Source organism: Girardinichthys multiradiatus, chromosome 23 (genome assembly GCF_021462225.1).
Source record: "Girardinichthys multiradiatus isolate DD_20200921_A chromosome 23, DD_fGirMul_XY1, whole genome shotgun sequence".
Lineage (NCBI taxonomy): Eukaryota > Metazoa > Chordata > Actinopteri > Cyprinodontiformes > Goodeidae > Girardinichthys > Girardinichthys multiradiatus.
In genome coordinates this window covers 44,143,475-44,162,015 of record NC_061815.1, presented here as the reverse complement: position 1 = coordinate 44,162,015, position 18,541 = coordinate 44,143,475, and the positions used below count along the sequence as shown (strand labels likewise).

At 38.4% G+C, this 18,541-nt stretch overlaps 1 protein-coding gene across 1 annotated transcript in view; it reads left to right on the top strand.

Moving 5' to 3' along the window:
• Positions 1–18,541, top strand: part of LOC124860326 (protocadherin Fat 4) — a 142,668-nt gene that overhangs the window by 73,031 nt on the left and 51,096 nt on the right. Inside the window, exons 3-6 of the mRNA XM_047353546.1 lie at positions 4,409–4,670; positions 5,201–5,551; positions 8,729–9,651; positions 12,465–12,639. Of these exons, the coding sequence (XP_047209502.1) occupies positions 4,409–4,670; positions 5,201–5,551; positions 8,729–9,651; positions 12,465–12,639 (1,711 nt within the window). The remainder of the gene's footprint in view (positions 1–4,408; positions 4,671–5,200; positions 5,552–8,728; positions 9,652–12,464; positions 12,640–18,541) is intronic.

The window sequence follows — 18,541 nt, the reverse complement described above, 5'->3', positions numbered from 1 at the left end:
ATCTGCTAAATGACTTTTCCTGTGCCTCGGTCTGGTACAATTGCTTCACAAAATGCCACAGTTTAATTGGTCAGCAGTCCCCACTTCAACAGCTTTTACTGTCAAAGGGGAACTGTAAACCCGAGTCAAGGTCAAGAGGCCGGGGAGCGTCACGTTTGTGTGCGTGGATGTTCTCTGTGTTGTGAAGTGTAAGGAACCAAACTATTTGGAGAAGGTAAATGGATTAAAATGACAGCAGAGATCCTTTTGCAGATCTTTGTGCTCTGATGAGCCCTCAGCTCAGCATCCCCCATCTTCTTTGCTCTGCCTCTGAACCATATCAGAAAATTAATTGGCAAACCATGGGTGTTGGGTTCCGGACTGCGGCACAGGTGGTTAATGGGATTGCCAGATCTGGAGCAAATGATTGATGACAGCAGGGTCCTTAGATGAGCAGAATTTTGCTCTCCTTCCTTTTTTTCATTGGACCTGGACCTCAGACAAAGTTTTGGGAATGCAATGAGAGACAAGGTCAAGAAGACAGAGTTTAAAAAAAAACACTCACTTACACCAAGAAAAAGAGATAAGAGTAAATCATGAATTTAGCCTGACAATACAGAGTGTGTCTAAAGCTTTTGGCTAAAAGTTTTAAAAATCTGGGCTGAAGAATGTTTCATTTGATTTTGTCAAAGACAAACTTTATCCTTTGTCCAATCAAGCCAAACTGTTATACCAGTACATAAATGCTAAAATGTCTGCTCCACATGTCGGCACGTAACGTTTTATTGTCTTACTACTCAGTGTTCCAGCAGCAGGACGCCTGTGCTGTGCAGGAGTTTTACAGACTGCTCCTAGTTGCTTCGGCTGTAAAACGTTTGACCTGTAATATCGATTAGACTTTAAAATGATCAAAATGTACCAGTGTGCAAGCAGGAGGCACAAAATAAAAAACTAAGCCTACTCGCTAATCTTTAGTCAATCCTTTGTGGAGACAACTTTTGTTGCAATTATAGCTGCAAGCCTTTTGGGGCATGTCTCTACCAGCTTTGCTGATCAAGAGGCTGAATTTGGTTACCCATTCTTACTTGGAAAATAGCTCAAGCTCATACATACTTGACAGAAAGGGTCCATGGACATCATCCTTTTTTCAAGGAAATTAGATTTAAATATGGACCATTCAAACTTGAAAGCATGTTTGCAGTTTTGTCTTCATCTTTAGGGTTATTGTCCTACTGGAAGTGCATCTCTGCCCCATTCTGAATCCCTTTACACCCTTGGTCATCCTATATTTATCATTCCCAGCTAGGAGTTGAACCCAGGACCTTCTTGCTGCAAGGCAATAATGCTACCAACTGTGACACCGTGCAGCCCATAAAACAAAAAGCCCAAATGAAAGACTTTAAATAGCTATTTATAGCACATTGAACACAATTCCTTAGAACAAAGGTTACTGTTTGAGAAATACGCATTATACAAAACCTTGAAAAGTATGAAATTTTAGCAGTTTCTAGGTTGTTTGGAAACATGAAACTAAAATATGGAAAAACACTTTTGCTTCTGCACTCCAAAGTACCGTCCTAGAAAAAGATAAGCTTGCATTTTCTTTTTTTAAAAGATAGTTTTTCAGCACTAGAGGTCTTTATTTTTCAACAGTAGGCAGACAGGAAAGAGCGCCAGACATTTAGCAAAGGTCACCAGGTCGGGGATGCAAACCCAGGATGGCCGCATCAAGGACTATAGCCTCTATATAAATATGGTTGCACGCTTAACCCCTACACCACCATCGCCACGCCCAATTGCTTGCATTTTCTAAATGTAAATGGCTAAAACTAACAATGTCTTTTAACATTGAATGTAAAAAACATTGACATGATGTGTCTTTAATGTCATATTTCAGTCCATCCATCACATCTTGGGTTTAAAGGGTGAAATATGGGGAGAGGGACAAATGGATGAAAAAAATCTAAATAATAATTAGGAAGACTCAATGTTGTAGATAAAAAGGAATATTATACCAATTTTTTTTGGAGTTCGTTTAGATGATGAAACTATGTATGAAGCCTGGAAAATATAAATAGTTTAGGCTTTTCAAGGCTATGCATAACACTGATGAGAATCCACAGATGCATACTTGCTCATTCAACTTTACAGGTAGTGGGAATGATTAGGTGTGCTTTTAGAGTTTATGGAGGTCTTTGGAGTACATAGATTAAACACACGCATTTAATATTAATTTACAGTAAATACAGGAAAAAAAAAAACTTAAAATCATCTGAATCAATTGAAGATTTTTGTTGGGAATTTTGAAGTGGCAAATGTGTAGGAACCCTAGCAACAGTCTTTAAACAGCTATGTAAAATACAGATTATGTGAGTATTGTCTACCAAGGCAATAAATGTGTCAATATGAAACAACCTAATGCAACACCTCTCTTTATAAGACAACCCACAGTTCTGATGGGATCAGACAGCGTTACTCGAACATCAGGCAAAGCTGAAAGGGTCTCTATTAGCTTAACTGTAACAGGAGCCTTTGGTTCTTCTTGCTGAATAGCAGTAAGCTTTTTGAAGTCGCTTTAGCGTTTTGGTCGAAAACACAAAAGAGAGACAGTTGTCTGATCTCACATTGTTCCAACACAAATATAAATGTCAAGCTCTGTCGTCAGGTCCATTCACATATCACATTCGTCATATCACGTTCGGTCATCTTCTCCTGTTCCAAAGCTTCTTTTCACGGCCATCATGTGGATCATGGAGCTGGTAGCTGTCCGAAGCAACACAGGATCAGTTCCATGCATTTTGTAAAGGAAAACTATGAAATTGCAAAAGATTAGCAAGCCTCAGCAGAAAATCTAATTTCATGTTGTGTTTTTCGTTTCCTTATCATAACATTAAATATAAAATTCAAAAACTTAATAAGGTTTGGGAATAACATTCTCACACATTAATCAAAATGAGTGAAATCAATTTTTATGCAGTAGTTTTAAACGGTTGGAACAACATTTCTGTGAATGAAAACTAATTATTTCTTATTTACTTTTGGAAAATTTAAATAACAGTTATTTCTTGTTCATCATAAGTTGAGTTACACTTAAGGGCCTGCATTTACATATTTTTGGAGAGTCTGAGGAACCTGGAGAACCAGGAGAACTGTTAAAAAAAGAATATACAAATGTATGCACGTTGTCACAAACTTTATGAAGCCTATTTTCAGTTAGCTTGTTTTTTAATCAGAAAATATAGATTCTATGATGTATGTGATTGGCCAGTAGGAGATTCTCAGGGTATGACAAGGTTGAGTAAAAATACTAGGGTTTCATGTTATCATGGAGGTAATTACAGAAAAAAAACATTAAAAAAGCCTTAACGTGATTTAATATATTTTTTTTTTTAAACAAAAGCAAAAGTTACTCCTTCTGGAGCTTAAATAATATGACTTAATACAAAGATGTTAATATTATTTCTTGCTGTTTTAATTTAGGTACATGGACGTAGGCATAAAATGTAGAATAAACAAAGACTGTTTTATTCCCTTTTTATTGCCTGTTTATAAAGTAACTCAAGCATAACGAGCTGATGTTACCTGGCTGTCTGGCTGTGTGCTCTGGTAGAGCCAGCAGTCAGCTTATTAACTACTCTTAGTTCACCAGTAATGTAAAACAGCATTACCGTTACAGTTACCTTGTTTTAGCAAGCTGACTGGCATTATGCAGCAACAGGTGGGGGAGGGGAGGTTCAGCATTACTCTACTCAATACAGCTGGAGAAAACTCTCCATTCCTTTAAAAGCACTTTAAAGCTTAAGAGCGGTATGATAAAACATGTTAGTGGTTTTTAAAGCATGACTTTGTAAGAGAAATCGGTGTTAGCTTAATAAAGGGAACCGGGCCTTACCTAGCCTCCAGGCCTCCAAATGTTTTTAGAACATCACAAACGACTTTGTACAAAGGATGGATCTCAGCAGCCTCATGTTTGTGATCTGAAATCTTGTTTGGCTCTTCTTCCTGATGGTCAGTCTGATTAAAACCTTTAACCTTTGTCCTTGTCCTGTTTTCATTATCCACATTTGTGATATGCTACAAAAAATCTAAATCACAAGCTCTCTCCATACAGACTGTCTCTGGGAAAATAGGCGCAGAGAAAGGTTTCATTCATCCTTGATGAGTCTGGAGTTTGATCTGGAGACAAGGAAGGTGAAGAGTCTGGTTTAGCTGGCAGACAGTTACTTTGATCTTTACTGGTCAGAACGCTCTGCCTTTCTCTTGCTCATTCAGATACAGAAAACTGTATCTGAATGAGGCCAACGCACTGGCTTTGGGAGTTTAAAACAAACATTGTTAAAAATATAATTAAAATAAATAAAAATAGAAGTTTTTTTATTTAAAAGATAAAAAACTTGACCTAATTCTGCATTGCTGTTTCTTCTTTCAGGGTCCAAATGCTCTAGTGACTTACACCATCATCAGTGGGGCCGATGACAGCTTTCGCATCGACCCCGAATCCGGCGATCTGATCGCCACCAAGAAGTTGGACCGCGAACGGCGGTCAAAATATTCCCTCTTGGTGCGAGCAGACGATGGAAAACAGTCGTCCGACATGAGGCTGAACATCACTGTCCAAGACATAAACGACCACACGCCCCAGTTCTCCCGTGCGACGTATTCATTTGACATCCCTGAGGACATGGCGCCAGGTGAGGTCGCTTAATGGAGCATATGGTTACAAACTAAACATGCTGAAATGGACGGAGCAGGCGATGTTTTGTCTTCTGGAAAAGCTCTCAGACCAAACTCACACAGCTCAAGGGGAAAATTTTTTTTCTTTTGCATTTTTTCCAAGCATTTTTATATGTGTTGTTGCTCTAAAATAGTCAGCATTTTTCTCAAGAGTGAAATCAAAGGTTTAGTGGGTCAACTGGAGAATAACTCAGATTTGATTTACTGCCACTGACAACCAACAGGCAGACCTCATTCACCCCTCTCAGCACTGGAAAAATAGTTTGGTAATCAAAGAAAAATGTCTAGCGAGGATAAAATTGAATTATAATCCCATTAAGTACCCAAAATGCCCTAATAATGAGCTGTTTGTTCAGACACAGCAGTCCAAGACAGAATTAACAACTAACTAAACTAACAATCAGCGACTCACATTTATTAAAAATAATCCTCCAGCAATAATATTTTAGAAGCAAGCAGTAAACATCGCACCTCTGTCATCCCCCAGGCTCCATCGTGGCAGCGATCCTGGCGAGCGACTCCGACTCAGGGGTAAACGGTGAGGTCACCTACTCGCTGGAGGAGGATGATGAAGACGGGACCTTCCTTCTCAACCCAGTGACGGGCGTTTTCAACGTGACGCGTCTGTTGGACTATGAGGCCCAGCAGTACTACATACTAACTGCGAAAGCTGAGGATGGCGGTGGGCATGCCAGCACGGTCCGTGTTTATTTTAATGTTCTGGATGTGAACGACAACTCGCCCGTCTTCGACACCACCATGTACAGCGCTTCTGTCTCAGAGAGTCTGCCGCCTGGATCCAGTATCATCACCGTTGTAGCCAGTGATGCTGATGATGGTAAGTGTGAAATTTCATAGTAGGTTATAGTTAATATCCCAGTAAAGGTTTTCTTGTTTTATATTAACATTAATATTATAATATTAATATTATAAAAACGGTAAAGTACTTCCCTCTGAAAAAGCCCTTTGTATTTATGAGACAAATCATGCTGCTCAAAACACTTTCTGAATTTAAAAGGTTTGTATTTGGCAGAAAACAATTTTTTTATTGTTTGTTTTAATTTTCTTTAAAATAACTGACTCAAAAATACATTAATTTTGACGTCCCAAAAGGGTGCTGTTGTCAATTCGTGCACTCTTTTGACAGCTACAATCAATAATCATAAAAATAAATGCTTAAATCGCATGTGAAATATTTTCAGAAAACTTTGTACTACACTGTGTTCCCATTTATTGTGGTTCTGATCCTCGTATCCTGATCGGATGCCTAAACCTAGTCAACTGATTCCTTTTGCTGCGTTGAAGCCTCGGCTCTACTTCAGCTCCCCTCAGATGATGGAGCTCCTCGACCTATCTCTAAGGCGGAGGAAGCTTGTTTCAGACGCTTGTATCCGGGCTCTCCTTCTTTTAGTCATGACCCATATCTCATGACCATAGGTGAAGGTTGGAACATAGACGGACACCAGTGAATTGAGAGCTTTGCTTTTTGGCTAAGCGTTTTCTTTTACATATGCCTTCATATATGTTATAAGTTATATCATCTTGAAACCCTTAAACATTATATCTGGCCTTCCAAACAAGAGTGCTTTTCTCTTAATACAGTGTACTGTTAATTTGTTACTTAATGGAAAGGCAAAGGTTTTTAGAAATGTAAATATTCCACGTTTATGCATGAACAATTCTATAATCAGGGTTCACATAGACATGGAAAATTACTGCCTTCGTTTTTCATTGAGTTTTTTAAACAGGCCAATGATGCATCATCTGGTTCAGGGTGTATTCTTTAATCAGGAACCGGCTGGACATTTTGACCTTGACCAAAAATAGCACCGTTATTACAGAATTCATACATAAATTTAAAACCAAAACACCAAAACAGTCATATAAATAAATTGTTTTGATTAAAAATAAAATGCAACCGATATTACTACTGATGGCAACATGAAATATATTGGTATGTTTTTATTATTGTCACTGTATTTGCATTTAACTATTTTGATTTTTAAAACACAATGTTAAGAGTACAGGTTTTAAAGTACCATATAACACGACTATGTTTAGAAATATTTTTTAATTTGCGCTAACACTTGAAACTCTTCAGTTATGCATAAATAGGTGCCACATTGTTCAGATGGCTGGTTACACAAAATCTCCTCAACCTACGTTAGATTTTGTTATTCTGATGAAACAAAATGTCTTCATCGTGTGATTCAGTGGCCTGGGTTATTTCTGCCTTTCAGGTGGTGGAGTTTTGAGATCCTGAAGTGTGTGGTACTTCAACGTTTGGCGCTACTCTCTCCCCTGCTGTAATTACAGCTTTATCCAGGCCTAATGTGGTTATCGTGACCTACATTCCTGGGAAATACACTGCCTTGCTCTCTTAACCCAGAGTCTGGCTTCTTTCTCCGCATAATCTGACCGCGTCGTCCTCACAGATACAGAGCTCCTGTTTTTCACTGTCACAAAAGAACACTACCATTGTTAGCACTTCCCAAGCTCTGACCCCTGACCCAAAGGCTTGTCCCCCTGCAGCATAGGCTAAACTCAGATGGAAGCAGCACTTAGGCTTCTGATAACGGATCACTTGTGTACTGTAAATACACATTGAGTGTGGGAAGGTGTCAAAGCTTTCTACATGAATACCCCGTTGAGTTGAATACCCGATGCTCAATTTAAGCTCATTTTAACCTCCACTTCCTGGAGAGCTCTGTGGATTAGGCCAGATTTCAAGGTTAGATGGTTTACTCCACAAATCCACTGAAATGCGAACCATTTATGGCAATTAAATAAATGTGCTTATAAGTGTTTTTTGTAAAAATGCAGAAAGGCATTATCAGTTTCGGAAGTGGCTTGCAGTTGGGTTTCTGTTTGGATAGAAATCTGTCATGCTGCTTGAATGGATTGAAATCTTGGAGGTCAAGAGGAGAAGCCAGTTGTTATACATGTACAATTTGTGGAAATGAATGTTGATTATCCACATGAGTGCCCAATGCAGAGTATTTAGTTTTTTTGACATCATGAACAATAGAAATATCAGAATTTGACCTTCGGTATACTATGCTTTCTTGTGGTTATCTGCTTCTCTTTGTTTGCTTTTCCCAACTTCAGGTTATATTAAATTGCGATGCTTACATTTTTAGGAGAAGTGACAGTTTCAAATTGTTTTCAATAAGTTTGTCTTTGTAGCTTTTGTATGCCTCCAAACAGGATTTATGCATGGTCATTAAGTCAAACATTGGATTATCACAATTTTAGACATTAAAAAGTCTTAAATGCAGTCAAGTTTTTCAAACACGGTCCTAAATAACAGTATTATCTTAAATGTGCATGTTCTCATAGTTGTTGTCTCACCATCATTTGTTTTTATTTCCCTAGATATTTAGGCTTACTGGCTTAAAATTGTATGTTTAGCCAATTGAAATTAAAATTTTCTTGTTAAGTTACCCACTAGCAGTTCCATTGTCATTGAAAAGTGTATACACTGTTGCCAATAAAGGTGGAATATTTTTGTTTTCAGACATATTCCTCTTTTTATTGTGGTTTGTAGGGATATATTTGGAACAGAAATGTCAATTAAAGTTTGAGTGGATATAGCTAAATCTTTCAAGAACAAATCAAAATTATTTCTTAACAAGTAAAAACATTTTATTCCAATTTAATGAGCAACAGTGAATTTAAAGAGTTTTGGCTTGAATACAAAAATGTCATTAGTTGACTAAAACAAGTACTCGTACTTTGTTCCTTCAGCTCCTTTTACCTGGTGACTAATAAGTCTTTGCACCTCACCTGTGTATCAGCTGTTGATATGCTGTGCTGTGGTCCACCTTCTGACTTTTCTGCCAAATCAATTGAATCTTGTTTTCTGGAGGAATTTACAGGAAAAACAAAAAAATGAAAAATGCAAAACACAATATAAACAAATCATGTAAAAATCCAGAATCAAACACTAACTTTCCCACTGTAAGACAAAATGTAAAAACACCTTTATCTAATCACATAAATCTTATTTTTTCAGGTCCAAACGCCCAGCTTCTCTACAAGATTTCCTCTGGTGATCCTCATGGCCACTTTGTGATCACCAGGGAAGGTGTTCTTAAAACCAAGAGTGCACTTGACCGGGAAACCCAATCCTTCTACAACCTGATGATAACTGTCAATGACCTGGCACCTCCTCCCATCACCCGCTTCAGTAGTACTGCCCAGGTGTCAATCATCCTCCTGGATGTTAATGACTGCCCACCCACTTTCACCTCCCAGAAGATGACTTACATTCAGGAGAATACACCGGTGGACACGGTGGTGTTCACTGCTCAGGCCACAGATGTTGACAGCGGACCCAACAGCTATGTGGAATACTCCCTCAGCGGACCCTTTGGCAATAAGTTTAGCATTGGTATAATTGATGGAGATGTCAGGTTGGTTGGAGAACTGGACAGAGAAGAACTTTCAAACTACACCCTCACCATTATTGCTACAGATAAAGGTGAGCCTCCTCTCTCCTCCACCATGGATGTGACTATGATGGTTCTGGATGTCAATGACAACACACCAAGCTTCTCACAAAACATCTATGACATTGAGATTGAGGAGAACGTCTTGACTGGCACTGATGTCATCCAGGTCTTTGCCACTGATGTCGATGATGGCACCAATGGGCAGATCCGGTTCTCTATCGCCAGCGGGAACACAAACAGTGATTTCCGAATCGATTCGGTCACAGGGGTGATTTCAGTAGCCAGACAGCTTGACCGTGAAACACATTCATCCTATTCACTGGTGGTCCAGGCTTCAGACCGTGGAAGCAGCCCCAGAGTGGACCGTACCACCGTCAACATTCTTTTATTGGATGTTAATGACTGCTCACCAGTGTTTGAGCTCTCTCCTTACACCATCAATGCCAAGGAGAACCTTGAGAACCTACCAAAAAACATTCTGCAGGTCAGTCTTCTTCTATTTCATTTTTGTTTTAATGATGAAGTTTTGTTTTTTTCCTTCACGGAAAGGTCCTCTATGATAAAACAAAGCGAGTGCTTCAAATGTCAGTTCAAAGACCTTCAACAAGCTAATACCTTAACTAAATTTATACTAATACTAACTTAATAAGTGCAGGTATGTAAGTTGTATACGTTCACAGAGGCACTGGGCCCAATGGTCTTTTTTGCTAAATGACAAATACCTGACTGAAATGATAAAGAAATGATATATGGCAGCAATTTGCTCTGCTCGATTAAGCCTTTGTAGGATTTCACCAAAATATGAAACTGCGCAAAACTGCATGACGAGGCAATTAACATCGTAAACACCCTGATGACTAAATGAGGCATGTATAAAAAATAAAGCAGGGAAAGCCTACTTCAAGTAGGACGGCAGCTTTACTTCATGTGTATACCTTAACAGGAAATGAGGCCACAGTTACATAGTGAGAAAAGGTCCAGATGTGGTGTCTGCACATGAGCTTACATCTGTGTGCTATCCTGGTTGTAGTAGGCATGTAAGGATGGTATGAGAAGGCAAGTGGGTAAAAGTTGGACTTTTAAATGCTTTTTATTTTAAGAAATCTTTTAAAATATATCTGCAGCCTAAAGTAGGACAACCCTGCTTAGCGAATCTCTAGTTTTCCTTTATGTGGGTTCTCTGGGAAGGTCTGATTAGACAAAATGAATAAATAATGATCTTCCTCGCCTCAACAATTACCTCCATGGTACTACTGCTGGTAATTACCCCCATCTGTTTTACTGGAACGAGGACAGTGGTTACACTGGGATATCCCCAGCGTAGTTTACAGCACACTCCATAGTTATTGCCACCCTTAGTAAAGATGTGTAAAAACCCTTAAAAGAAATTCATTTGTTCTTGCAGTAATTATGTAATGTAATGTAAGCATTTCTTAAATGCATACCTAAATTCTGTGGTTGTACAAACATGATGTGAAAAAAGAGGTCTAATTCCTTTTGCCACACAAAAGAACATAGCAGGAAATTACTAATTTAATAAAGAAAATGCCTTGTTCATGATAACGTGGCTTCACAAAGCAAAAGACAGTATATTAATTTATTCATGGTTTGAATTAAGGTAAAGTCAAGTCCTTTATATAAAGTAATAAAAAAAATTTCAGATGGGGTTTAAGGAACAGTTACCAGCTGTCAATATTTTACCTACAGTAAATTTCACGCAGTGATTTCAGGTTTAGCCTAAACCGGCTCAGTTATGGTTGAGCTGCAAACACACCCTCCATTGCTGCTACCTGTATGACCCCTTCTCTTTTCCAATGGTTATAATCAGTCTGACAGAGGGAGGTATCCCAATCATTGTGGTTTTTAGTATAACAATGACCACCAGTGGGAGCCTTTGTGGGGTTCCTTGAGACGACATTTTTGTAAATAAGCGCCGTTTAACTAAATAATCTGAACTGAAACTATCTCTGTAGTTATGCTACTATAGGCTTAGGCTGCTGGAGGACATAACGACCACTTTCACCCTCTTCACTACATTCTCACACTACTCTCCAATTATCCTGCATTATCCGCAATATCTCCTGCATTATTTGCTGTTATTTAAGCTTTTAACTTTGTTCTCTATTTTCACTTCCTAGAAGCTACACCTGGCCTGGCTCTGTGTCTACCTGTGACACCTTTCTGGAGAGGGGAATCGTCCGAGCTTCTGCTGGCAACAACTTAATGCTCACCCTCTACCGATGATCCACATGGCCCTGTCTTTCAGTGTTTAACCCTTTCTCTCTCCTAGACATGGAAATTGACTGAGCTTTTACTGTGACTAACTCTATGTGCTCTCTTTCAGACTCTAACCTTGAAAACTGTCTCAGTTTATCTGTTCTTTCTTTCTAGGTGAAACGACTAAAGGAGCTACATCCGTTAACATTGACTTTTCCTTCCCATAGAAAGTACTCCTGGATCAGTGCTTCTTTGTTCTCTTTGTGTCTCTGCTCTGTTCTCTCAAACCCCCAGTCGGTCGTGGCAGATGGCCGCTCACACTGAGCCTGGTTCTGCTGGAGGTTTCTTCCTGTTAAAAGGGAGTTTTTCCTCTCCACTGTTGCTACATGCATGCTCAGTATGAGGGATTGCTGCAAAGTCAACGCCAGTGACTGTCCACTGTCTCTACATGCTCATCCAGGAGGAGTGAATGCTGCAAGTCACTGACTGGATGCAATCTGCTGGGTTTCCTTAGATAGAAAAACATTTTATCCAATTTGAATAAAAAGCTAACTCCGACTGCACTGTTCAATGGTTAGGATTAATTGGAATGTATGAACCTGACTGTTGTGAAGTGCCTTGAGACAACATGTGTTGTGAATTGGCGCTATATAAATAAAACTGAATTGAGTTGATTTAAGTTTTAAGTAAATTCTCCAAACCTTAACATGTGGAAACACACCTTATGTTCACAGATCACTCTTATTATTTATTCATTAATTAATTTGTTTATTTATTTATGAATTTATGTATTTTTTTATTGTTAAAAATGTGCAATTAAATTTTGAATTTACATTTAACTCTTACAATTGAAATTTCACAAATAAAATTAAATACAATTTATTCTTTTCTGTATTTTCCTTGTGAGCAATAACTAAAATATGGCTCAATGTTACAAATGTGCTTTAGATTAGGGGACAGAGCAAATTGTGGTCAAAACTATAAAAAAAAAAGCTCAATTTAACTTTTATTTTAAACATATTTGTTTAAAACATTAAGACATTATGGTCAAATAATAGTTTATAATAACCTAATTTCCAGGTTGTTGCCAGAGATGACGACCAAGGAGCCAATGGACAGTTGAGCTACATGCTCAGTGGTGGGAACGATGAGGGAGCGTTCACCCTGTCGTCCAGCGGTCAGCTGAGTGTGACTCAAACCCTGGATCGGGAAACTCAGGGGAAATACATCCTACTGATTACAGCCACTGACTCAGGTACGACTACACTAGAAGCTCAGAGTAGCTCATCAGACACATGTTTACCTTTAATCAACCAGTAAGTTTTAAGCAATATCCTGCAAAATCTGTTGTATCTTTAGAGGTCTGACCTCTGTAAATATTTTTGCTGGTGCATGGGCAGCTTCATATCAACAGTAAATAATTTCTTCCAGTCAGTTTGCATAATGATGTTGAAGCAGGATATTTCCATGAACACCAGTGTCAACAAACAGCATTTTTCTGTTCAGAGTGTGCACACTCATCGTTTTGTGTGGCACAATAACATAAACATTTTTGGAGTTTTTAGCTTGCAAAATAGTGGGTGTCTTTTATATTTCTTGCTCCACAGAAGTCTTTTCAGCAACTTGAATTGAATAGCATCCTGTGTTTATTTGGATATGGCGGTGGAGCTTGTTATAGCCAGATAAAAGTTAACTTGTTATTGCACGGAGGCCAGTTAATGTGCAGTTAAAGGACTACGTGCGTATCCCTGTTACAGCCAAATCACATGGTATTCCACTTAAGTATACGTTTCCCTGAGCCGCTCTGGCAGAGCTGTCATGGTCTGAGGGTGGTTCTGTTTCATTCCTGGTCCAGCCTTGTGACCGTGCATAAGGCTGTGTATTTTTGACTGACTGTTGAGATGTGGGACTATGTTGCATGCAATGCTGCTCTTGCATGTGGAAAAAGACTTATTAATACATGCATATCCAAGTATTTGGGTAATTTGACGAAATGAGATGATGTTTGTGTATTTGTTTTCATATAAAACACTGCAAAATGACAATTTTTTGTCATAATAAAGTCATTTTAAGATATTATTGTCACAGTTTTGTTGTTTCACATGGTGTTTAGAGGAGTTGCCCAGCAAGCCAACATACTAATTGTGATTTGATCCCATTTTGTACTCTTTGCAGGGACTCCATATTTAGAGTCCTGACAACAATTCCAAAATATTTTGACAGGAGGCTGCAGTACAATGTTGAGGCAGAGAAAGGGATATGGAGTAGAATATCAAAATATCAAAAAGCCCATAATCACAGTGCAGGGTGAATCACCCAGCAGCATTTTCTCACATTTTTGAGGCCTGGACTCAGACGGAGGGGGGAAATCGTTCTTCCAGGCACTATCTGGCAGGAAATTTCCAAGGTGGACAAAGCAGACGTGTCTCCAAATAGGCTGTCTTCCATGACCCATTCTGAACCGCAGACATTCGTGTGCCTCTGGTTGTCCACTCCTGCTTGAGAAGACTGGCAGCCTTTGTCAGGGAGTGGCTTTGGTTTATAGAAGACGTATTTTGTAAGCGAAAGGCTCTAGCTGTCTGTCAGGAAGATGAAATGCAGTCATGTTTGGTGTTGTTTGAAAGCAGAGGTTGAGTCCCGTTGGAACCACAGTACACAACAACCACTTCATCTTGACAAAAAGAGAGAAGTCACTCGTCCTTTTCATAATTTTGTTTTAATGACTTTGTCCCTTTTGTGTTGTGCTTCAGTAAATTCTCCTCTTGGGCCTCTTCCTGTGAAGGTAATCTCAATAATAGTTAGGATTAATTGGAATGTATGTACCTGACTTTGTGAAGTGCCTTGAGACGACATGTGTTGTGAATTGGCGCTTTATAAATAAACTGAATTGAATTGAATAATGCTTCAGCAAAGTTTTAGCACCATCTATCTTCACCAGCTGCTTGGCCATGATGAAATCAGTGAACAAAGTTCTTACACATTCAGTCAGTCAGTGTGGATTAGTGAGAAAAAAGAAAATAAAGTATGGAAAAAAAGTTGTATTCCAGGACTTATTCCCTGTCCCAGTGTCATCATGATAAATATCTGAATGTTTATTATGAGCCGCTCCAACTGGTGAGACTTTTACCCTAGTATTTAGTAAAAGATTTAAAGAGAAGTGTCCGTCCATTTACCCATCTCTGTCTGCCCATTTGTTCATTAATAATATACGTCAATTCATATATCTATCAGTCTGTGCTTCCTTTCCCTTTGTAAGTTTGTCTGCATCTTTCTGTTCATTTGTCCATCTGTCTTGTATTAATTGATTCATTCATTCATTTATGACATTCATTTATCTGTCTGGTCATTCGTCCTTCTATATGTCCATCTTTCTGTCCAGAAATTAATTTATCAGCTATCCATTTATTTGTCTATTTGACCATCCATCCATCCATCCATCCATCCATCCAACAGTTTTTGTAGGTTCCAAATCTAAAACTGGACCACTGCAGTGAATTTTTGTATTTATACATACAATGTAATCAAATATTGGATGAGAAATCTGGAATTTAAAGTCTAGAAAAGTGTGGGAATTTTGACATGAATAATCTACAATCCCACTGAATATAATGCATGAAGAGAAAGGTTAATTAATTCTCAATATTTTGCAAAAGCATTGTAACATTGTCATAACTCTGCAGCTGCTCAGCTCCCCTCAAAGGTGTTTTACAACTCTATCTTATCTTATCTCATCTCATCTCATATCTCATCTTGTTAAGAGAACGCCTGAATGAAGAGTTTAATTATTGTTGTTCCTCTAAACTCCATCATCCCTGTTTAGATAAATTTGTTTTGCTGAGTTTCAGAGTCAAATGCATCTGCAGACACACAGAGACACTTGAGACCGTGCATTGTTCCTGGTTGCTCTTGCTTCTCATCCAACATCTGGGATCAGCTGCAGGCAAATCAGATTTTTAAGCCACTGCTGAGTAATTCACCAGTTTGGAGGAATGTAAAACAATGAGGTCTCCAACAGAGTAAAATGCTTTTCTCAAGTAATTGTGCTGTAATGGCTTTAACTAAGCATCTGCCGTTATGGAAAACATATTTTTACAAAAATGGAAGTTTCTCAGTTAACACGGTTTTTACTGTTACTTTTTTTATTTTTTAAACCAAAACACATGACCCGTTGTTTTCTGTTCAAATTGTTAGAGTATGCAGAATAGCTTCACCAGGACTTTGTTTTTAAAGGGGCTTTAGAAAATATCAAGTTAGCAACACAAGGGTGGCTGCAAAGGGACATATTTTGACCATGTGTTGATTTCAAATGGGAATCGTTAAAAAGTGCTTAACATCAAATCAAAGTCAACAGTGTAGATGATGTTTACGGTCATGTAGGCATTTCCTACGTGTATTTGTCTGTTCAGTGTACAGGCTTATCTGAACTGAAGGACTTTGAGTCATCTTTCTTAGATCTGGACATCTCAGATCATGTTTTAAATGTGTGTTCCCACGACTCGTTCCCCTCATTTTCTGTTTTTGTTAAATTCATAAAGACAGAACATATTGAAAAGTCTTAGGCTAAGTAAGTGTGATTGTCTGTGTATAGTAGTATATGTCTATGCTTGAGCTTGGATTTACAAAATGGATTTACATCAGTCAGACATATTTCTAAGTCTTTGTGTACTTATTTTTAAATCCTAATGCATTTTAGTGCTTTCAACTGTAGGGTTTTATTGATGGCTACACGGTGGCGCAGTTGGTAACACTGTTGCCTTATAGCAAGAAGGCCCTGGGTTCAAATCCCACCCTGGGGTCTCTCCCTATCTGTCCATCCATCCATCCACCAATCTGATCTAGATTGATCAGAAGCAACAGTTTCTCTGAGGTCATTGCTGATGACTTTCTGCCCGGGCGTTGTACTTAATCACCAGCATGCTGCGTAGCAGCAGACTGCTGAAGACCTTGGTTTTAAAGAGATTGCCACACTTAATAATGGTCATTTCATTTCAGGTTCAGTACAAGAATGTATAAAGTAAAAAAGGAGCAGAAAGAAGAAACGATTTATATAATGTAATAGAGCAGTAATACAATAAACAATTGAAATCTGACCTGTCCATATGACAATATAACAGAATAAATACTGATGGCCATCCCTATTTAAATATATATTTACAAAACAAACTCAGAACAGGACAACTGCCCTCAATACAATTTTACTGGCCATAATGTTTTTCAAAAGAATTTCATAAATTGCTTAACAAATAAAGGTTTTTACTTCATTTTCCAAAATATTTCATAGTTTTACACCAGATGTAATGTAGTAATGTAGATTTAATGAATTTTCTGCACGTTGACTTTTCAAATCGCTGCTTCTCTCATCTTCAGAAGGAGAAAGAAAGAAAGAAAGAAAGTCTGATTAATTTCATTAATTATTAATTAATCTGATACCTCCACCCAGGTCATCCCTCCAACCCAGATCAGCACCAACCTTTCATTACAGTAAATATTTATGTGCTGTGAGTCTTAAAATAATGTGGTGCATTAAAAAAACAAGGCATGTGAAGAAAAGCAGATTGTCCCTCGCATGTCTACCCTGCTCTATGCATCAGTCTACATATAAATATCCCTGTTGTCTAGTCTACAACAAGACAGCTCTTTCTAGCTTTGTACATACATCATTATCACCTGGCTGCTTCTTTCCCTCATTTGAATTTTCCATTTTGTATCATTTTTCTTGATGGTGTAATCTGGTGTAATCTGTTTTGTGCTTCCAAGCTTGGATTCAGATAATCTCACAACTTCAAAAAGACCAGATTTTATTTTATTTTTTTGTACCTAAACCTTTAGTACTAAATGAGAATGTGCATTCTCTCAACTATAAGTGCAGTTCTAAATTTCTGTGTATTTGTGGTGATGAGTGTCCTCGCGGTGCATTGACATTCATGATGTTTGAATGCATTTATTAAAGAGAAGGCACAGTAAATCCCTTGGCCCCTACCTTTTTTTGGCAAATATGATTACATAGAAAATCCATGTCTTTCATATCCTCCCAGCACATCTCTTCATAGAACCTCTGTGTTTGGGTAAAGGAACGTTTTAGGAGCCGAAACGACTGCTTAGGAGATAAAGAATCTTAATGACCATTGCTGTTTAAAAACAGGATCTTTTATTGTCTTGATGGGCTGCCCTGAATCTGCAGCGTACAAACTTTCCATACGTGATTAAATGACCAGAAGTATGTCATTCTCCACGGTGAAATCAGGTTTGAACACACGTTTTAATTGGAGCATGTCCTTCTCTGCCAGAAGAGCCAAGCAGAAATAAAGCAAACGAAGAACAAACATTGATAACGCTCCGGTAAAATCATCCAGCGCTCACGATAATAAATCACTAGCGAACTCCATTTCTGAAGGTTTCAGGCAGTCTGCAGCCTAGTGGCAACACAAGAGTTAGCCAAACAAAATATCAGGTTCCTGAAATGAACTTTAACAGAGCAGTAAAATTCTGGATCAGCTCTTAAAAAGCTCTGCAGTAACAATGTGGTCTTGGAGAGTTTTTTCCTATCGCTTGTTTTCTCTTTTCCACTCCCTGGTACAGCCTTTAACAATTGCTGGATAGGATTGTTTTTGTAAATAGCTTTGCAAGCGTGGTGGTGTTGGTGGTGGGGTATTAAAAAGGTGGTGTAGGTTGGATGATTAGCGCTTCAGCCTGGCAAGATTTGTGCCGCAATGATGTTAATTCACTCTGGTTTCTTGAGGCAACTTTGTCAGAAAATAACTTTCTTTTTGTGCACATGAGGTTAAACGTGTATGATTTTTGCTCCTAAACACTGTTGCAGAGACTCATTCCAGCTTTATGCGGTCCATGTATGAACATTATAGAGTCGTATTATGTGCGACCTACGCTGCCAGTGGGAGTTTTCACGTCTCACACTTGTTATGACCTGCTGGTTCTGGTCCACGGGGAACAATGCTGCATTTTTTGGGATTGTCAAATATTCAACAACACAGCAAATAAAAGCACCAAAGCAATAAAAAGACAAAAGTTCCCAGCAGGCCCTATAATATGAAAAAAAGTGTTTTTCTGCTTGTGTGCAAACCACAGAAACCCTTTTAGAAACATATGAGGAAGAAATTATACAAAAGCATTTAGACACAACACTATAAATAACTACA